The following is a 22610-nucleotide window of genomic DNA, read 5'->3' on the forward strand; positions in this document are numbered from 1 at the left end:
TACTATTTAGCATTGCCCAATCTGAAATACTAGAGTTAATTTGTACATTAATACGACATGTTATTCTGAGCAGTGACAAGACTCTACTAAAATATGATTTATTCCATAGTCACTAAACACATTAAGCCCACTTAGAACATTTTGTTCATTCTAGAACAGTCCAGGCCAGTCTGTAAATAAGCGATGACTACAAAATAGTTTGATGTGGCTCATATGTATGATGATGTCACTGCCCAAGCTCTCCGTACAGTGATCCACTGAAGTCTCAGAAACAACCCAAAGAGCTCATTTTTGTCACTTCTTATGGTAGAAACGATTTATTTAGAATCACAATGCATTGCGAATGATGGCTCATTGCCAGAACCCAGGGGGCAGAAGTCAGAATGCTGAGGGTTTGAGGCCAGCATGAGCCAGCATGAGCCAGCATAACCCTGTCTCAACACACCTGAACACCAAACTGAACACAACCAGAAATAGCACCTCACATGTGATGTATGGTATACAGGTAGCTTTCTTAGGCCAAAGAAGCATGGGACAGAGGAAGACCATGAAATTAATAACTAATTTCCTTTTTTTTTTCCAAGACAGGTTTTCTTTCTCTGTATGGCCTTGGTTGTCGTGGAACTTGCTCTGCAGAGCAGGCTGGCCTCCCGAGTGCTGGGATTAAAGGCGTGTGCCATTACCACCTGGTTTATTAATTTTCTTTTTGAGGAAAAAAGATATTTACTTTTAAATGGCACAGTGTTCTGAGTTTATTTACAAAGAGTTATTAATCCTCCTAAACAGCTCATTAAATCACTCAGAAATAAATTCCTTTGCAATATGGAGCAGAAAGTCCATAAGCTGAGTGTTCCTTGGGGAGCAAAGGGGAAAGAGTTAAGAGCCCAGCTCACTCGCTCTCCCTCTCCCAAGCCCATGGTGTGTGTGTGTGTGTGTGTGTGTGTGTGTGTGTCTTGAGTGCACATGTGTTCATGGTACCCAGAAGTCATTATTAGGTGTCTTTCTCAGTCAATAACTCCCCATCTTTTATTTATTTGGGACAGTGTCTCATTATATAACCCTACTGTACTCATATAGACCAGGCTAGACTCGAACTCACAGATCCGCCTGCCTCTGCTTCTTGGGTGCTGTTTTTAAAGGCATGCACCACCGCTGCCCAGTAGTCTACTTACTTTTTGAGGCAGTCTCTCAGTGAACCTGCTCAGTGAGTCAGCTAGACTGACTGACCAGGAAGCCCCAAGCTTCTCGTGTCTCTTCTTCCTCAGTGCTAACATAACAGGCCTGCGCCCCTGCTCCCTGGTTTTTGGGGGCTGGGGATCTGAACTCAGGTCCTCACGCTTGCACAGCAAACACTGTGCTGACTGAGACAACTCTCTACTGCCCGCATCGAAGAGTATGTGTTGGGAGCCACCTGGAGTCACAGGTGGTCCTGCAGTTTGGAGGTAGCCATGTGGGGCTGAGCACCCCTGCCTGCACCCTTGCTTGCACATGCTCAGACCAGCAGAATGGCATTAACCAATCAGGACAGCGTTCAAGCTGCTCCACCGTTTAAAAGCAGCTGCCTCGGGGCCCAACGCTCTCTCTCTAAGCTTTCTCTCGCCCCTGCTCTATCGTCCCTTCCCCCAATTTTCCTCAAGGGAATGCTCCAAATAAAGATGTGACCAGAGAAGGAATTCTCGTTTTTGGTGGGGTTCATTCCTGCTGGACAGGATGGCGCCCCGCAACTGGTGCCGAAACCCGGGACGCTGAGGGACCCTGACAACTACGCCGGGGGACCCTGAGAAGGAAGCGCCCAACAACGCGCTGAAAGCCCGAAATCAGACACCAGCACAGAGAGCCTTGAATTTCAGAACTCTGAGAACGTGGAGCGGTGAATGACGTCGGTTGAAATCCCCAGAAAGGGGAGGAAAAGAAATGTAAAAAGGAATTTCAAAGGATAGGCCTAAAATAGAAAAGAAAAAAAAAAATCAAAGTTAAGGTATCTGAAAGAAGGTACAAAAAGCAACGGGGAAGAAAAATCCCTTAAGTTCAGTGCAGGAGGAATGTAAACAGCAGCAAAAAGGGCGAGGTTTACGGTTGGGAGATCCGCGGCTTCCTCCGTGCGTACTCGCTGATAAGAGACTCGGGGCAACAGTCTCGTAGGGAGGCGAGTTTGATCGTGTTCGAAGACTGCCTTCCCTATTCTTAAAGAGCCACAGAGCTTTTGGAGGTGATTTTCGCCTAATTTTGTTAAGAGAGCTCAGTCTCTGGCTCTCACGTACAAAAAACTTTAATTTTTGACTGAGAAAGACAAGCTGCTTGATCGTGCTGAGAGTGCTGGCGGCAGCCGGCCCGCCTTTGAGCGGTAATGCCTGATTAAAAACACGGAAGTGGGCCAGGCACGGTGGTGCACACCTGTAATCCCAGCTACTCAGGAGGGAGACGCAAAATTGCACTCTCCAGTGCTAGCTCGTTCGGGAGGCGTGGCCATGCTAACCAGTTGCTGGCGGGAAATTTGCTGGAGTCCGCAGAGGCCTGCGAATAGCCAGGTCGCGGGCGGGCTAAAGTCCATGTGACATCAGAGGCCTTCTGGCGGGGCTATGGTTTTTGGAGGACTTTTTCAACACCTGAGCGGACTCGCCTGACTGAGGCGGAAGCTGCATGGTGAGCAGCGGCGCCATAGAAGGCAGAGAGGAGCTGAATCGGCTCTGCGGAAAAACTGTGTTTCCATAGCAACATGGGCGAGCGGGGAGGTGAGTTCCCAGAGAACGGGGCTCTGCGCGCGGGCGGACAGGGCAGGAGAAGCCCCTCCACGGGTGGGCGGATGCCCCCCCTCGCCGGAGCTTGGAAAAGGCTCACAGCCGGCGGTGCGAGTTCATTGCCTGAGGTGAACCGGCGAGCCGCGCACGGCCCGGGGCGGGGCCATGCGGAGCGCGCCATAAGGGGCCTCAAAGGCGGAGCTGTGGCAGCCGCCGCCCTCCGCTGCTGCCGCCCTCAGCCAAGGTCGCCAAGAATTTAGTCAGATAAGAACATTTGTCGCCAAGAATTCAGTCAGATAAAAACATTTATCCCCCAAACAACGTCCCTTCGTCAGCAGGAAGTAGCCAAATCGATGGTCTACGCCCACTCTCCCTCAAAGAACTGGTCGTGATTATCATAATAAAGGCGTGTTTACCTGGTTACCGTATCCTAGGTAACAAAGAAAGGCGGACCTATTGCCTGAGGCAACAGCTGGAATTAAACAAATGCTACCTAGAGGTTTTTTCATCTGAATAGGGGAGCTGGAGAGATGGCTCAGAGGTTAGGAGCACTGACTGCTCTTCCAAAGGTCCTGAGTTCAATTCCCAGTGACAACTGCTTTGGTTTTTAAACAATAGAGGGGGACTAGACTACCAGTGACAGCTTCCCCCAGAGAAAGGATTTCCCTTGCATTCTTTACACTTAATTTTTAATTCAAAATTTTGCTGGTACAGGCAAACAAGATTTGCTTTTTGAAACAGAGACCTGCAAGTCTCTAAGTTCAAAACCAGCCTACTTCCAGTACTGATTGTGCTGAATTTTTACACTGAGAGTTTTTAGTACTCTTAAATGTTAATTTGGGAGGAGAGTTTTGTTTATGTTTTTCTAGGAATGCTGACATACATCTGGATGCCAGCGAGACCGACCAGAGAGATAAAGAAGATGACCCAATGGATGCTGAGTGTCCTGCTGTGGAAGATTCATGCGGAGGCAGCAGAGATGACCTTCTGGGCAGTGCCAAGAGCAGCTGTTTCACAACATCGACTTGAGCAACACCCTGTGCAACCTCTTATCTCTGACTCTATTTTGCCTTTTCCCTCCTTGGGGATGGGTGGGAGCAGATATCCTTGGCATGCTGCGTCTAGGTGGGGACCAGATTGGAAAATAGTTTTGCCTTATTGCTCTTAAAGACAATAATTAGGGGGAGATGTTGGGAGCCACCTGGAGTCACAGGTGGTCCTGCAGTTTGGAGGTAGCCATGTGGGGCTGAGCACCCCTGCCTGCACCCTTGCTTGCACATGCTCAGACCAGCAGAATGGCATTAACCAATCAGGACAGCGTTCAAGCTGCTCCACCGTTTAAAAGCAGCTGCCTCGGGGCCCAACGCTCTCTCTCTAAGCTTTCTCTCGCCCCTGCTCTATCGTCCCTTCCCCCAATTTTCCTCAAGGGAATGCTCCAAATAAAGATGTGACCAGAGAAGGAATTCTCGTTTTTGGTGGGGTTCATTCCTGCTGGACAGGATGGCGCCCCGCAAGTATGGACATGCTTTTCATACCTCTTGTTTGCAAAGGTGGTTGGCTTTATCATTTCGTTGACATTAAAAATAAAAAAAGAATGTTAAAGTCCCTAGACCTTGTCACAAATGTGCTCCACTGTCTGATATTCACTCTGTTCACTCTGGCTTTGCATATGATCACGAATCCCCCACATACAGAGGAGGAAAACTGAGAATGGAGACTTCACTTTGCAAAGTAGGTGAGGATGAATGGGATGCTAACTCCATTGCATGAACGACACATATTTTTCCTCTTTTCAGCTTCTCATTACTTGAATTTCTCAGGGAACAGTGTAAATTACATGAGGGCACACACCCTTAATACATCTTTTAAAGTTAAAGTTTCTTCTTTGCTATGTAGTCTTCAAGGACCTATCTTCCCATCATTAGACAAGCAGAGCAAAAAAAAAAAAACCCACAGAAATGACACCAATCAAGAAAACCAAGAAATTCAGATAAAAAACAAAACCAAACAATATTGAGTTCTATAAACATAAAGAAACAGATCTGGGAGCCCAGGAGCTTGAAACTCTTAACCATAGCATATGTACAAATCAGTTCATCTCATTAAGTGTCCCAGGCTCTGATGCCTGGGATAGGATGAGATGGTGAGGAGTGTACCAGCCTGTTGTTGTTGGAGTGATCCTCTTCCACCTCCTTCTCCCAAGCAGATGAGTGTCTGGGTTTGCTGGGGGACGTCTGGCAGGCTCTCTGCTTCCACAGCCTGTTCCCAAACATAGACCCGATGAGTGTCTCATTTCATTTTATTTATTTAGGGATTTTTTTCTTCTTTCAAGACAGGTTTTCTCTAATGGCTCTGGCTGGCCTGGAACTCACTTTGTAGAACAGGCTGGCCTCGAACTCACAGAGCTCCACCTGCCTCCGTCTCCCGCGTGTTTGGATTAACAGTGTGCACTAACACCAGTCAGCTCTTTCCTTTCTTCCTCCCTCCCTCCCTCCCTTTCTTCTTTCTTTCCTTCCTTCCTTCCTTCTTTTGAGACAGGGTTTCTCTGTGTAGCCTTGGCTATCCTGGAAGTATATATTCTTGAACACCTTTACAGAAAGCTGACTCTCCTTCTCCCAGAAGCCATCAGCTGACAGCAGTTCCTCGGCTGCTCCCTGCTGCACTACTGACTGGTGGGTTCACGCACCTCTTCCTGCTCCCTGCTGCACTGTTGGCTGGTTTCATCTTTGCAGGTCTTGTACAGGCAGCCACAGCAGCTGTTGTGATGTCATGAGTTCAATGGTTCTGCCATGTCCAGAAGACACTGTTTTGCCCTAGGCAAGAATGGGTTTGGCGAAGCTGTTTCATATTTATTTTTAGAGCTGGGGATGCAACTGGTGAAGTGCTTGCTTCACATGGATGAGGCCCAACATCACTACCACAAAAGAAAATTCCTGTTAGCTTTTGCTTTGGGTAAATGGATCATACCAACCAAAGGTGCAGGTTCCTATGGGGAGCTTTCATCTTAAAGCTCAAGAGAAGTTCAAACCCCATCCTGCTGGTATAGTAAACTGGGTTTCGAACACTCAGAGCCATTGGCAGAGAGTACCAGAACCCAAACTTGCAATACTCTGCCCACTGTATTTATGTTATGACTTCTGTGGATGATCTGCCTAATTGCTTTGTTTCTTAAGGCGCTTAAACCCTCCCTCCACACAAAGCTCTGTTTCTTGTGGAAGGTCTTTCGACTCCTGAGTTTGTGGCATTCTCTTGACTAACTGAAAGAAAACGGAAGCTGGCCCTTGCTAACCTATTGAGTGCTGAGTCTTCTTGGAGAGGTCCTAGGCCAGGTGTTCAGGGCCTCTGTCTAGAGAAACCTGAGTGATGAACACTGGCATACTCATTGACTGTGTGCTTAGCTACTCACTCTCTCCAGGGCACAGGAATCGCCTGGAACCTCTGGTAAAGATTAAACCTTGGCAGTTTGGACTTCCTCATGGAAACCAGTAGGTTTGTCACAATACCTAGCATGTAACAGATCCCACAATAGCCAGGTATGTTGCCACAAGCCTATAATTCCAGTGATGGAAGCTGAAGTCATGGGTTCAAAGACAACCTGAACTTCATAATCGGACTCAGTCTCAAAAATCAAACCAATCAAACATAAAGCCTAGCATACAACTGCTACTCAGGATAAACGTATCTACTGAGAAGCATCATTGTTTTGCTGATCAAATACAGTTGTCTCTTGTGGTCTTTCTTGGGGATTGCTTCCACTACTCTTGAGGCTGCTAAAATCTTTGAGTGCTCAAAAGCCCTATGTAAAATGGCAAGACATTTGCCTATAACCTGAACAACTGTTCCCATACAATTCAGTTAGCTCCAGATTACTTATGATATACAGTGCAATCTACTTATGTAAATCTACGTGCAAGCACACACACACATGTCGGGGCTGGAGAGTTGGCTCAGGATTAGGAGCGGAGGACCTAAGGATGTCTCCTAGCTCCCACATCTTGAGGCTCCCAGTGACCTGTACCTCCAGCTCCAGGGGCTCTGACACCCTCATGACTTGCTCCCAGCTACTGAACTCATGTACACAAGTCTAAACAAGCATCCATATGCATAAGTCTCTTAATAAAAGTTAATTCTTCTTAATTTTTTTTAAAAAAGGAAGTGGTAGATGACCATAATTTGTGAGTCGCCTCCTAATCATCCCTTTACTCAGTTTCCATTTCTAGACCTCTATGACCCCATGACACCCAGTGACAGAACGGAGGTTAGACCAGGAGTGACAGGGAAGTCACACAGATCGCCTTACACAGGACAGCCTTTCATCTCTGTTACTTCTTCCCCAGCGTGGTTCTTTTGAAGGCTGGATGACTTCAGTCCGTGATTTGCATAATCTTCCCCTGAGAAAGTTCATGAACGGATTATGTCCTCATATGGTACAGTTTGCTACTTTCGGAATTTTCTTTCTTTGATTTACAAATCAAAAGACCCAAGGAAGCAATCTAAGCAAAGCATTTGAGAAGCAACCAGTGGTTTTGCTTAGTTATGTTAAAACATAGTCGCGTTTACTGGTCCCTCCCTCAAAGCCAACAGTGTCCTGTTAGCTCACAGGTACTGCGCAGAGCCTGCCTGCCAACCAGGGTTTGTAGGAGCAGCAACAATCTCAAAGAACTCCCTCTATACCGCTAGAATACCTCACCTTGTGGTGCTGTATGTAGACCAGACTAGCCTCTTGAGGTGATTCTCCTGCTGCAGCTTCCTAAGTGGACCGCCACACCCTGAGGCAGCTGACCTTATCACACTCTCTGTGTCGTTACTTCAAGCTAAAATAAAAAAATTGGCAGAGACTCCTGTAATTTTTGATTAGGCAAAAAACATGAAAGAGGAAGGAGGGAAAGATGAAAGGGAGGGCTGGAGGGGACGGAGGGAGGAAAGCACCAGCAGTGTCCGAACTATTCAAAGACAAGACACTAGTATAGTAAATAGCCTTAAAAAAAAAAAGAAAGAAAGAAGTTTCTTCCACACATGTGTGGGGTCGGGGAGGGTCAGAGGTTGATGAGTTTCCTCTAGTCCATGTCTGTCTAATGTTTTTGAGACAGGGTCTATCAGTGATCCTTAGCTCTGGGATTACAGATTTGTGACACCTTGCCTAGCTTTTTGTGTGAGTGCCAGGGGATCCGAACTCATGTCTTCATGTTTGCACAGTTTTGTTGTTGTTGTTTTTAATGGACTAACCCATCTGCCTTTAATACTGACAGAGAGACGCGCAAGCAGGTCATTACCTTTCAAACACTGGAGTAGCACGTGACAGTTTGCTGCTGCAGGGAGACCAGCTGCAGAGGCCCCTGCCTGACTGCAGCCCGAACCTTCGGAAAGTTCAAGGCGCGCACGGGGGTGAGCTCCTGCGCACTTAACTATCCCCCAAGTCCTTAATGGTTGTTGGGAAGGTGGCAGTGTGGCCTCAGAGAAAGAAATCCAAACCGAGTCCCCCGCTTAGGTCCTCCGGGGAACTGATGGAGCGATCCTGGGCTCTCTGCCGGAGGGAGGCCCCGGGGGTCTAGGTTGGGACTGTCCAAGCTCACTGCACTTCCGGAGGGCCTGGGGGCGCCTGGCTTGGAAGGTGAGAGGCGGGGTGCTGGCGGCTGGGAAGGGACCAAAGGAATAAGTAATTGGAAATTCTGTAATCGAGAACCCTGTGCCTAACCCTTTGGCTCTTTCCCCTCAACCCCCTGCGGGGAGTCGAAGGGCCGAGAGACGGTGCAGGGAAGAGTCACGTTTCTGAGAGGGAAGTGAAATAAAGAGGGCGGCACCCGGGGGGACCTGTGCGTCATTGAGGGACCACGGAGCGGCCAGTGCGGAGGCGTGGGGCAAGGAACCGGAGGGGCAGCTGAGCGCCCGAGCCGCTGCCCGGTCCGCTGCCCCGCAATCTACAGCCTTGTAGGGCGCAAGATGTGGCAGGCAACCCCGCTCCGACCCCGCGCACCCTGCAACTGGGAGCGGGTCCTGCTGGTCCTGCTGGCCCTGGGCGGCGCGGGGCTGTGCCACGCGAGCTCGCAGCCTGGGTACCACGCGCGGCCCAGCGCCAGGAGCAAGTAAGTGCGCGCCCCTTCTGCTCGCCTCCAGTCCAAGTCCAGCGTCCCTGCCGGTCCCTTCCGAATCCGCTTGCAGGCTCTGGAGTTTTCCTGCCAATGGCGACGGCCAGCAGCAGAGAGATCTTTATGGGTTTTGGGGCGTCACCACCCTGGGATGACCATGTGCTCCCCACCAGGTGCCTCGAGCATCCTGAAGCGGATCAGGGTAGTAGGGTAGTGCCCTGCTGAACCCCAACACTTCCTGGAGTGCGCGGGGTGTGGGGGATCTTCTTTGATACTCCAAAGACTTAAAGAGGCACCCTGGGGTGGCGGCTTTGGCACGCTCCAGCCTTCGGAGCGGGTGACTCTTAACTTGCTGGGTCTGCTCTTTTGTCCATCTGTCCATCCGTTAGTCCCTCCGTCCGTCCGTCCCCCCCCCCCTCCACCAATGTCTCATTGTTCTCCAAAGTTTACCCAACTCTTCTCTCTCAACCTCAGGAACTGGTGCGCCTACATCGCGACTAAGAATGTGAGCTGCACAGTGCAGGAAGGAAGCGAGAGTTTTATTCAGGCTCAGTACAACTGTCCCTGGAACCAGATGCCCTGTCCGTCTGCTCTGGTGTAAGTCCTGGAGCTCGAGGGCCGAAAGGGTGGGTGAGCTGGGGCGCTGGGCTCCGGCCCTTGTGGAAATTTCTTCCAGACCCTCTACAAATCCTTATAAAGTCTGAGAGCTGCGCCAGCTACCAGCAACGCTGGGCTATTTAAGAGTGTGCTGTTCTGTGGGAGCCTTGAGGATGCGCAAAATTTGGGTGATTCTCCAGGCCACAGAGGAGGATGAACAAAGCCCCTACCCCCATCTCTCTCTCTCTTTCAATTTTATTACTAACATAAGGCAGCTGAATGTAATTAGATCCATATTGTATGTTCTGGGGCGCATGAAGGATTCTAAAATGTTTTCGGTGAAGGATTAGCTGAGAGGTTTGACTGCTTGGTGTTCTGATGTAGATGAGTTTTATCCCAGCAATCCTCTTCAGTTTTTTTTTTTTAAACTAAACCTCCCAGCTTGCTTTAGAACACCCCTTCCCTTTCTTCTCCAGTTAGATTTGTGGATTCAGTGGGTAGAGATCTCAGAATAGAATGGTCTTGAAGATGAGCAGAAAAGTTAACCATCTCTTTGCTTCTAAAACAAAACAAAACAGAAACAGAGGGAAAATGATTCGTTAGCCTACAGATTCTGCAAACACATCTGTAAGTATCAATTGTGATCAGAAAGGTCTTTGAGTTTTTGTGGAAGTCGGATCTCGGGAGACGGCTGATGTGGATAAAGGGCTGTTGGGGACACGTGATGGCAGGGATTGTTTCCAGGAAGAATAAGCTGTTTGTCTTAGGGCATATTGTCAGCACTGCACAGAATGGTCAGTGGCGGGCAGCTCTGACAATCGGGCTGAGCTTGTGTTCCAGGGAGCTGCTTCAGGGGGCAGGGACAGAGGAGACTGAAGACTCGTAGGGAGGAGGTGGTCACTGGGTTCCACCCAGGCTACTTAGGGGAGCCACAGGGCCTGGGAGTTCCTGGGAGGAAAAAAGAAGGCTGTACAAACTTGAGGAAACACAGGGCGGTCTCTACTTCCTAACACGTGGTCATCACAAAGACTAAGAACAACCTTAAATTAGCCTGTATTGAGATTTAGACCTCACACTCCGCTGCTGGCAACAAGAGAACCAAGTCAGGTTTTTACACTGTAACCAAAACACAAACTGAATATTCAACACAATTTGGTAGAATTTTTGCTTGAAATTAGAATTGAATTGTCAGCCAAGGCAATTTCGTTCATTTTATACAAGAACTATATTTTGTTTTTCTATAATGTTAACGACAATTCAGAGATAAACAAATTTTTCATTAAAAGTAAAACTTAAATGGGGGTGTTAGATGGGGTGGGACCATGGCTCAGTGACTTGCTACGCAATCTTGAGGAACTGAGCTTGAATCCCCAGCACCCACTTAAAAAGCTGGGGAAGGTGACTTCCAGATAATCCCAGTGCTGTGGAGGGGTGGGGACAGTAAGATGGCTGCTTCCTGCTTGTTTCCAGCCTAGCTCAGCGAGAGACCTTGTCTCAAGAGTAAGATGTAGAGCAGTAGTTGATTCTGATATCTCTGCCTCCATAAACACCCGCGTCTGCACACATGTGAACACACACCGAACATACCTGCACACACCTACACACACACTGCACACACCTACACACACACTCAACATACCTACACACACTGCACACATGTGCACACACGCCGAACACACTGCATACACCTGCACAGATGTGCGCACACACTGAACACACTGCACATATTCTGAACATACCTATACACACACTGCACACATGTGCACACACTGAACATACCTACATACACTCTGCACACACATGCACACATGTGCACACACACTGAACACATGTGAACACACACCGAACATACCTGCCCACGCACTCAATACCCCTACACACACTGCACACATGTGCATACACACTGAACACACTGCAACACACTGAACATACCTACACATACAATGAACACATCTGTATACATGGGAACATACCCGCACACACGAGAACATGCCTGCACAATACATAAATATGTACATAGAAATTTGCATTTCTAAAGGTAATTTGTTTTTTGAGACTGAGTCTAACTATGTAATCTTGGCTGGCTTCAAACTCAGATATCTGCCTGTCTCTGCTTCCAGAAGTGCTGCGATTAAAGCCATGTACCACCATACTTGGTGGTAAATGTGGTTTTGCTTTTAAATTTGGCTTTTTGAAGCAAGGTTTGCTATGTTGCTATGTAGAAACTCCCTGTATTAACCATGCTGGCCTTGAACTCAAGGTTATTGTGCCTTGGCTTTTAGAGTGCTGGAATTATAGACATGAGACACCACTCCCAGCTTTCCTTTTTGTTTAAAAGATGATTTGGAGCTGGGAGTGTAGTTCAGTTGGTAGAGTACTTGCTTGACATGCGCAAAACCATTGCCAGGACTCATTGCCAGGACTACATACACCAGCCATGATGGCACACGCCTCTGCGCCTCAGATCTGGGACTCTTACTTGGTCCTAGGAAGACTCCTTCTTGGTCCTAGGCTGACTTTGGGAACACATTTTGGGAGACACGAGAATCTGAGGGACATGGAATTCTTCCTGTGAAGTTCCTGGAACTGAGGTTGACTTGCACACTCTGTATTTTCTATTTTTATAGCAGCCCCCAAGAGCCATTAGAAAGTAGCAGAACCTACATCCACGTCCAGGTCTTTTCTTTCTCAGTTTCAGTGTAGATGGAAGTTTCTATCTTGCCTGGTCCCACAGCCATTCAGTCCCAAAGAAACACATAGAGAATTATACTAATTATAAACTTTTTGGCATATTAGCTCAGGCTTATTATTAACTAGCTCTCATAACTTAAATTAATCCATAATTCTTATCTATGTTTAGCCACGTGACTTGGTACCTTTTCTCAGTGAGGCTTTTTCATCTTACTTCCTCTGCATTTGGTGACCCTGCCTGTAAGTCCTGCCTGGCTACTGGCCAATCAGCATTTTTTATACATTTTTATTGATATTTATTGAGCTCTATATTTTTCTCTGCTCCTCTCCCTGCCTCTTCCCTTACCCCTTCAACTCTTCCCCAAGGTCCACATGCTCCCAGTTTACTCAGGAGATCTTGTCTTTTTATACTTTCTACTTCCCATGTAGATCATACCTATGCAAGTCTCTCTTAGTGTCCACATTGTTGTCTAAGTTCTCTGGGATTGTGGTTTGTAGGCTGGCTTTCTTTGCTTTATGTTTAAAAACCACTTATGAGTGAGTACATGTGATAATTGTCTTTCTGTGTCTGGGTTACCTCACTCAAAATAATGTTTTCTAGCTCCATCCGTTTTCCTGCAAAATTTAAGCTCTTGTTATTTTTTTCTGCTGTGTAGTACTCCATTGTGTAAATGGACCACATTTTCCTTATCCATTTTTTGGTCGAGGGGCATTTAGGTTATTTCCAGGCTCTGGCTATGACAAACAAAGCTTCTGTGAACATAGTTGAGCACATGTCCTTGTGGCACGATTGAGCATCCTTTGGATATACACCCAAAAGTGGTATTGCTGGGTTTTGAGGGAGGTTGTTTCCTAATTTTCTGAGAAATCACCACACTGACATCCAAAAGAGTTATACCAGCTTGCATTCCCACCAGCAATGCAGGAGTGTTCCCTTTCCCCCACAACCTCTCCAGCATAAGTTGTCATCAGTGATTTTGACCTTGGCCATTCTTGCATGTGTAAGATGGAATCTCAGAGTTGTTTTGATTTGCATTTCTCTGATGACTAAGGATGTTGAACATTTCCTTAAGTGTCTTTCAGTCATTTTAGATTCCTCTCTTGAGATTTCTCTGTTTAGGTCTGTACTCCATTTTTTTTATTGGATTATGTGATCTTTTGGTGTCCAATTTCTTGAGTTCTTTGATTAAACCAATATGAGTGACAAATCTTTACAATGTACAGAGCATTGACTCGCAGCACCTCAGCCTCCTCCTACTCCCTCAACTTCGTAATCCCTGCTGTCTAGCCCCACCACGTGTCCTGTGTATATATGTGTGCATCGCTGGTCCCTCTGGCCCCAACCCCACCACGTGTCATGTGCATGCATGTGTGCATCGCTGGTCCCTCTGGCAGACAGGACTGGAGAAGGAAGGGCCTGCTGTGTAGACAGCCCCTCCTGCTTGTGCTCATGTTTGGTTGGCTGCTGGGAGAAAATGGCTGTATTTCTCCTCTGGACAGGACTAGACACCCCATCTTCATGCTTCATGGCAGTGATTCTGGACAGTTCCAGAACCTCCTCCCAGACCAATAGCTGTTAGTTGTTGAGACATCTGAGATTGCTATCTGTCGTTTGTAGTTGTTGCCTTATTCCATTTGCTAGAGGTTTACATATTGTTTTCTGTAAGGGCAGGAGGGTAGACATTTAAGGGGATTTGGGTCAGGCAACCTCTGTTCAAGTTCACTGTTAGGGGAAGCAATGTACTTGTCATTGAAACTGTATGGCTGCAGATAGACTCCAGGGGTCCTAGACCATCCGGGGACTGTCTGCATTACTTCTGTTGGTGTTGTTGTGAATGAAGTCGCTGTAAACACTCAGAGACGGGTATCTGTGGCAACTGTCATTGCGGACCCCTGGGCTTATGGTCTACTTCTTGCCCTCAGCTGTAGTTTGGACCTTCAAACTTTGACTTTTGAGATAGTGCATAGCCCTGCTGGCCTTTCTGTTGGTGTTGCAAGCCTGAATTGAAACTACTGTTGAGTCCCATCTGTTCTGGGGGAAGATTATGACAGATGACATGCTTCTGCACTCAGAGTCTAGAGTCTGGGTCTCACAGCGGGGAAGGCACAAACAAATGCTAGAGCCAAGGCAGGCGTGGTGGTGCATTTGGAGGGTGGAGGATGAAGGTTCAGAAGTTCAAGACCATTCCTGGGAATTTGAGGCCAGCTTAGGCTATATGAGACCCTACTTCAAAAATATAAAAACCATCTGATGAGATGGCCTCAAACAGTGATGGGTACATAGCGCTGTTGTACAGCATCCCAGTTCAGTTCAGTGAAGGGTACATAGCGCTGCTGCAGAGGACCCCAATTCAGTTCTCCATCCCTGTGCTGGACTCACAAGCATCTGAAACTTCTGCCCTAGGGCCCTGCACTCTCTTCTGACCTCCAAGCACAAGTGCACTCCTGTGCATTATCTCCGCACAACACACATACATACACAGAATTCGAACAACAAAAGCCAACTAAAGAAACAAAACAAAAGCAGTACTAATCTCCAAATACTACAGCTTCATCCATGCTGCCCGATCCGGACACAAAAAATCACTCCGTAAAACCTCAGTCTGCGGGACAGATTAGCGAGGATCAAGGCTGACAAGCAGGTGGGAGCATGGGTCTCAGGCAGCGGTTCTCAACCTTCCAAATGCTTCCTTCGGCCCTTTAATAGAGCTCCTTAGGTTGTGCTGACCCCCAACCACAAATTTATTTTTATCGCTATTTCACAACTGTGATTTTGCTACTGTTATGAATCATAATGTAAATATCTGCATTTTCCAGTGTTTAGATGATCCGTGTGTGACGGGCTGAGAACTGGTCTGAGGACTCTGATTCCAGAGCACAGCCTGGGTCAGTGTTCCTCTGCCCAGTTTCTGCCAGTCTGGCATCAAAGGAGAATGTCGTGACACACTGCTCTTTCAGAAAATCCTCCGTGGATGCAGTATAGTCATCGATGCCTCACAGTAAGGGACACTAAGGTAGATCCTGGTCTAGCCCTGGCTAGAGTGCGGGCTTCTCAGGGACTGTAGTTAGGTGCCTAACTCACTGTCTATTATTGAGGGATCCAGTTACTTGAGGCCTGTTCTGGCAAACTCCCCAAGGACTGCAGTACTTGCTTCTCCAGGGGGTTACACCTCAAATTTGGGAAGCAGTTTCTGCCTTTATGTTACAGAGCAGTCTTGTGGTGTCATAGAGGAGTGAGGATTTCCAGCTTCCTGGCTTGGGATGCTCGAGTGAGGTTCAGAAGAGCCAGGACAGAACCACTGAGGGTAAGCTCCTGCATCACAGGCCTTTGTCTTAAAGAAACGATTGTGGTCACCTGTACCCTCTGCTGCTGGCTTTGGTTCCTGCAGTGGTAGGAAGCAAATCAAAGATCTGAGAGAATTCCTACCTTGGCCAGTTTCTCCTTCCTTCCTTCTTTACTGTATGTATTTATCTGGGGTGTGTGTATGTGTGTGTAGGGGGGTGACTGTGTGCCACAGCGCTGTGTCAACATCAGAGCCAACTTGGAGGAAGTGGTTCTCTCCTTTCAACCTGCATGTGGGTACTGAGGGTTAAGCTAAGGTCATCGGGGTTGGTGGCAAGTTCCTTTACCTTCCTGAGCCATCTTAGCCAGCCCTAAAGCATTTCTACAGCCTGGAATCCGAGAACCCATTCATGGATGCTCATGACGGCTGAGGGGTTCTGCCGCTCTGACTTTTTAAAGATTTATTCTTTTATGTGCGGGGGAGTGTTTTCCCTGCAAATGTATATGCGCACCGCCCTCGTGTCTGGTGTCCATAGAGCCAAAAGAGGGAACTTGAGTTATGGATAGTCAGGAGCTGCCAGGTGGGTGCCGGGAACTGAGCCTGGATCCTTTGTAAGAGCAGCCTGTGCTGTTAACCACTGAGCCGTCTGACGGACCCTTGGTTCAGGTTTTGTTGCCGCTGCTTTGTATCCTAGACTGGCCTTATATTTGAGGTCCTCCTCCCTTGGTCTCCTGAGTGCTAGCGTGACAGACATTGGCCCCGGTGTCTGGGTGCTGTAGCTGCTCTGTCTCACCACCCATTCCGTGAGGCCACAGGCCAGAGTGGGATAGAAAGTCTTTGTTCTGATGAGAATGGGATGAGGGTGGTGTGGGGCGTGCGGCTGCTGTGCAGAACTCTGTGAGAAGGGCCTAGGAATTGGGACCTAGGCAGGCTGCTGGGAAAGGTCCTTGCTCGACGCCTTCAGCTCCTGAACTTTGGGCTGCACCACTCCCTGTCTGCCTGAGACATTACCAGCTTTCTTTCTGACTTTTCTGTATTTCTCCTTCTGTAGCAATGCTTGTCCAGATTAGTGTTCTCTCTCTCTTTCTCTCTCTCTCCTCTCTGTAAGGATTGGTCCCAGGGCCTTTCTCGGGTTAGGTCAGTATTCTACCACTGACTACATCCCCGGATCAGCCCTCTTAGGAAGATAAATCCCAGCCGGGTGGTGGTGGCGCACACCTTTAATCCCAGCACTCGGGAGGCTGTGAGTTTGAGACTAGCCTGGTCTACAGAGCACGTTCCAGGACAGGCTCCAAAGCTACACAGAGAAACCCTGTCTTAAAAAACCAAAAAGAGAAAAAGAAAATATAAAAAAGAAGATAAGCCCCAAGAGGGGCCTGGGTGGGGTACACTCAGAGTCTGTAGCTGCTGGGAAAACGTACACCAGCAGGTGTTGGTTCTGGGTCAAGTTCCAAGACACTTCTAACTTCAGATTCCAAAGGGAACAGATGGTCATCCAGTTGGAAAGAAAGTTGTCTATTAAGGGCCAGTCCTCGCCAGGAAAAATAGTTGGTTTTTTATTTCCCTTCTTAAGTACAGGATGCTTAAGGCTAAAACAAAACCCCAAGGGCCGACATCTTCTCCAGTCGGCTTCTCTCGCTGCATCCCCAGGAGCAGAATCTCATCCAAGTCCTTCACCTTTTAAACAAACACTTTGTACACAGCTGGCTGGTTGGAGCCTTGCTCCTTAGCACTGAAGGGACATCAAATCACCTGCTGAAGGCGGAGGTGGTATCAGAGGGCACCTGCCAGGGCGGCAGAGAGACCAAGCATTTAAACCTGAAAGCCACGTAGCTGCTGTGGAGCCTTTGGCGGCAGGGAAGACCCATCCTCTAGCCCTTTGGGGCTGTACCTCCGTATAGAACTCAAAATTGTCTTCCACGCCTCTTGTTTGTTTTCCCTTCTAGGTGGCTGTGTTTGGGAAACTCTTTCCAGAATATTCCCATAGTTACTCTTTCATTCTTGTTACTAGTTCAGCTAGGAGAGTAGGTAGGACAGACACGGGGGCTCAGAAAAATAACTTCACCATGTACGGCCCTGAATTCAATTCCCAGCATCACAGCAAAACAAAACGCCAAACTTTTGTGTTTTCCTTCCTAACTTTTTTTAATCTTGGAGATCATGAATACAATTTAAATAGAAGTCGTGGCCTTAAAAAACAAAAAGAAAAAGGAAAAAAGAAGCCCAGTTGCTTCTGTTAATATGCGTTTTCTTACCATTAATTTATGGTTAATAAATTTATGGTTAATTATTGGTAAATAAATTAATAAATGTTAATCTTTCCCACCTGTTAGCATGTGGTCCTTGAGTTGAACTACTGAGGTAGCCAGGACGGAGCTGGGTGTGGGTAGCCGGCCTGTAGGGAGCTGTGAACTGATAGGGCACCTAGATCAAGCTCCCCTTGGTGACTTCAGTCCAAGCGTGTGGGACGGCAACATGTATGGGCTAAGACTATAGGAGACCTGGCAGCTGGCCTGGGCTCCCAAATACCACCCACCCTCCCCACCATGCCGTGAGACACCGGTCAGTCACCAGCAGCTGAGGCACAAATTTTTCAGGGCTAAAAGGCAGGGGGTTGTGGGGAGGAGGCCGACATGAGGGTAGCCGGTCTAACTGAGAGGACTTTGAAAGCCCCCTGCCCCAAGAATGTGAGGCGCTCCCGGCAGATCACCCGGCGAACACGCATTGGCTCCATGTGCCCAGATGCTGCCGCCTCAGGAGTGGTGCTCTTTGAAGGCTTGAGAGCTGAAGGTCACGCTGAGTTGTTGGAGGAAAGATTGGAGTACTAAAGATAGAGAAATAACCCAGTGACCTGAGATAATGAGAAAATGGCGTGATTGCTGAGTGCAAACAATGCTGTCAGTGCAGAGTATACCGGCCATGCCCTCCTCCCAGAAGGAGTTTTATTTAACCCTTGGGCCGACAAACTGCCGGTATACAGATTGCTTCGAGTCTGTCGGTGTCCTGACTTATGGCTCGCGTGACTTTGTTTTTTCAATGTCCCAGAATTAACTGCTTTTGGTCCTTTCAAGAAGCGATTTCCTTGGGGCTGGGGAGATGGCTCAGAGGTTAAGAGCACTGACTGTTCTTCCAAAGGTCCCGAGTTCAATTCCCAGCAACCATGGTAAGGAGATCTGATGCCCTCCTCTGACCTGCAGACATGAATAAATAAATCTTTAAAAAAAAAAGAAGCGATTTCCTGGAATAAACGTTAATAGTGAACAGCTGATCAAATGGTGTCATTTCAATGAGGTTCAGAGTAGTTACTGTCAGGCTGGGGTAGCGCTCACCTTTAACCCCAGCACTCAGGAGGCAGAGGCAGGCGGATCTCTGAGTTTGAGGTCAGCCTGGTCTACAGAGTGAGTTCCGGGACAGCTAGGGCTACACAGAGAAACCCTGGCTTGACTCCCATCCCCACCCCACCCCCCGGAAAAAAAAAGAATAATTTCAAGGAGTGGTTGTGCTGGGAGGAATCCAGGGAGCCATCGGAGTTTTCGATGTGACAGCAGTTCACATTGCAGGAAAATGGTCAAACTATTGCATTAAACTTGCCACTACCGTTTGTCCCTTTCTTATTTTAAGAAGCACTAGGTGCTGGGGGTGAGTGGAAGCGGGAGGGTTTAGCTGAACCCCAACTCCTGGTTCAAAAACGCTGTGGAAGGCAAACTCTTTGGCGTGTGACACTTAGAAGAACCCAGCTGTTATTTTTTTTCCCCACCTAAGAATACTAAAAGACGAGGGAGTCCGCCTAAAACCTCGTTTTGGCGAGTCAGCCTTTCAGGACAGCGTCGTTCATTATGCATTTGCGGAAGAGGAAACGAATTTGGGCATTTCCATGAAAGGGATCTTCGTGACTTCTCTGCTTCCCAGTTCCCTATATCTGGACTTTGTGGGCTTAACTTTGTATCCCTTTGTAGCGATTAGCTCAGCATGGTCCCTTACAAAAGGCCTGCCTTTAATTTCCAGCACTCAGGAGGCTGGGGCAGGTGGATCTCTATGAGTTTAAGGCCAGTTTACTGTACATAGCCAGGCAAGACCATAAAGAGAGACTGTGGCTCAAAAAACAGATGTTAAGAGTTTCCTTCAAGCCGGAAGTTGTTTCACTGTGCGCGTCAGACAGGGATAATAAGATAAAGGCATATAAATGCCTCCTGAACCTCAGCTGAGGGAAACACTTTGTTTTTCTGCAAGCTGAGGCTTTTCCATGTAACTGGGCAAAGAAGGTTGGGAGCCTTAATGCTGATTGCAACAGAGCTCAGGGCGGGGGTGGTTACGAAATCCAGCCCTTCGTTGGAGGCTTGTCTCCACTAAAGCCTTTCCCTGGCTCCAGACAGAGGCTTGCTCACACACTCTCTCTCTCTCATGCTCTTCCTCCTTTTCTTTCCTGGTGATGGAACTGGAGGCCTCACATCTGCTAAGTGCAGGTCTCCATCCGGTCCTCACACAAGCTGCTTGGCTGAAGGACTTTGGCAGGGAGGCAGCAGCGTCCTTCCTTAATATTCCGAACAGTCCAGCCTGCCAGGGTAGGGGTGTCCAGGCCTGGCTTAGCATCAGGTGTCTCCTGCCTTGGAGGGATGTCCTGAAGCAGCACTCAGGGGTCAGCACAAGGCATTGCAACACCGCCTGCCCTTGCAACAGAGGCGATATCATCGCATTGCATCACTGCGGAAAGCCAGTTCAAGACACACCCCAGAACTCCCCCTTACTTTGGTACAGGAGGGAGCCCAGAAAGGCATTTGTTGCTTGTTCTCTGAACCAACTGCCCCCCATCAAAATCATTACTGGAAAGTCACTAATCCTGACAGACCCTCAATTTTTCCTTTTTATTATGTTCTGGGGTGTGTATGCCACAGCATTCTTGTGGAGGAAGACAGCTTGTAGGAATCCGTTCTTTCCTTCCACCATGTGGTCCTGGGGATGGAACTCATCAGTCTTGGTAGCAGGAGTATTACCAACTGGGCATCTCATCAGCCAATTTTCTGCTTTTTTTTTTTTTTTTTTTTTTTTTTTTTGGCTTGTTCAAGACAGGGTTTCTCTGTGTAATCCTGGCTCTCTCTGCAGACCAGGCTAGCTTTTCAAACTCTGCCTCCCATGTGCTGGGATTAAAGGTGTGTGCCGTCACCTCCCTGCCCTTAGTTACTTTTCTATTGCTATGATAAAACACCATTACCAAGGCAATTTCTAAAAGAAAGCCTTTAATTGGCTCAGAGTTTCAGAGGGTTAGAGTACCTGGTGACAAAGAGCAAAAGCCACACGGCAAGCTTTGAGCTCACATCATCCCTGTCAGCAAGTAGGAGACAGAGCTGTGAGTGGTGCCCCTCCTTTGAAACCTCAGTTCAGCTGACCTCTGCCTCTGGAGTACTGGGATTAAAGGGGTGCCATCAACCGGCTCATTTTCTCGTGTGTGTGTGTGTGTGTGTGTGTGTGTGTGTGTGTGTGTGTGAGTGACAGGATTGTGTAGACCATGTTGGCCTTGAGCTAACAGGTCTCCTAAGTCAGCGCTTGGGTTCTGGGGTTTCAGCTGTGCACATCCAGGTTCGTGTCAGTGATCACTCTTCTGCGAAGCACAGTTTAATGAACTTATGAGAAATTTCTTGTAGAAACTAAAGCCAGCATCACTGGGTCACTTTCAGAGTTTGTTATATTTCGTTTTCTGGTTCAAGGACTTGAACGCAGGGTCTTGTACATAGTAGACATGAGCTTTGCCCTGGGGCTATATCCTCCTTTGTATTTTCAAAAGCTAATATCTCTCTCTATATATAGATATGGATATAATGTATCTATCTATATAATTATAATTATCTATGTAGATATCTCTGTATATCTATGTATATATATATAGATATGTAGATATCTATATATATAGATGGACATAATATATAGATATAATTTTTTACATTCTGGCACTTTGAATATCTGGCAGATATTTAAAGTCCTATCTTGACTGTCAGAGATAAGATGTAACCCTGACTAAGACAGAAACTGGTATCAATATTATGGGGTGTTGATCTGACAGGCCTGATCATGTTTTGGGGAGGATTGTGGAAGGACATTGGAACTTGGGGCTAGAAAAGTCACTGAGTTTTGGGCCGTTCTGTGGTAGTTTGGAAGGTCAGATGAGGGCAATGCAGATGATGGAAGCCAGACTCGTGAACATTTAGAGGGGAATTTAAGTTTATACCCCGGGGGCATTTGCTATTTCAAATTAAGATCACATGGTGCCCGGTCAGCTGCAGCTGAGGAGTCCGCTGTGATTAACAAGAGACTGGAGTCACGAAGTGAACCTTTGCTTTGCTGGGATAGTCCATGCTGGGCAGCTGGAGCTGAGGAATCAGAGATAATTATGGAGAGACCAGCATCACTGAGGTAAAATCTCTGGAAGTGTTTCCTCAGAGTCAGCACGCAGAAGCTATGTGCCAGAGGCGGCCAAGGTCTCACCGAGTGCTGGCGGGTGAACTTGGTGGTGTAAGCGTCACCCAGGTGGTACTGATGTTGAAGTCTTGAAGGGGTCATGGAGGGCAGTGGAGGCTTGGCACTGTGTGACAAGGTTGTCCCTGAGGAGAGCCCAGGAAAGCTATTGGTGAAAGTGCAGCCTAGTTGCAGGAAGGAACCCCGACATTATGGAGATCCACTGTCGTGGGATGGACACCAAGAACAGCATTGGTAATAAAGCAGAGACTGCCAGAACCCAAAAGACAGGCGGTGTGTGCAGAAGAGGGTAGATCGTGAGGGGCTCCAGGACACTGGACACTGAGTTATTTACACTGTTGGAGTTCGGTTTTACTTTGCTCAGATGGTGACTATGCCCTCATTCTTCCCTCTTGAAGTAAGAAAATGCTTAACTTATTTTTTTATTTTTACAGGAGCCTACATTTGAGAAATTTTGAACATTTAAAGAGATTTTTTTTGTTTTGTTTTTTGAGATAGGGGTTCCCTGTAGCTTTGGAACCTGTCCTGGAACTTGTGTAGACCAGGCTGGCCTCGAACTCACAGAGATCTACCTGCCTCTGCCTCCCAAGTGCTGCGATTAAAGGCATGTGCCACCACTGCCTGGCTGAGAATTTGGAGTTTTTTAAGATGTTTTTTTTCTCGAGACAGAGTCCTTGACTGTCCCTGGAGCTTGCTGTGTAGACCAGACTGATCTCAGAAAGAGTTTGGATTTTAGAAGAGACTAG

At 47.7% G+C, this 22610-nt stretch overlaps 1 protein-coding gene and 1 pseudogene across 2 annotated transcripts in view; both read left to right on the plus strand.

Annotated features, from left to right (window-relative positions):
• The first annotated feature begins 2683 nt into the window (after positions 1-2683).
• LOC148117611 (Nuclear RNase P) lies at positions 2684-2873 on the plus strand (annotated as a pseudogene).
• A 5696-nt stretch (positions 2874-8569) lies between these two features.
• The window catches only part of Emilin2 (elastin microfibril interfacer 2), a 53703-nt gene continuing 39662 nt past the window's right edge, over positions 8570-22610 (plus strand). Inside the window, exons 1-2 of one of the 2 annotated variants that reach the window (XM_048435934.3) lie at positions 8570-8821; positions 9299-9421. In XM_048435934.3, coding sequence (XP_048291891.3) covers positions 8679-8821; positions 9299-9421 — 266 coding nt within the window. In that variant the 5' untranslated portion in view covers positions 8570-8678. The remainder of the gene's footprint in view (positions 8822-9298; positions 9422-22610) is intronic. The other variant, XM_048435924.3, reaches the window with a different exon arrangement.

Source organism: Myodes glareolus, chromosome 27 (assembly GCF_982192425.1).
Source record: "Myodes glareolus chromosome 27, mMyoGla1.1, whole genome shotgun sequence".
Classification (NCBI taxonomy): Eukaryota; Metazoa; Chordata; class Mammalia; order Rodentia; family Cricetidae; genus Myodes; species Myodes glareolus.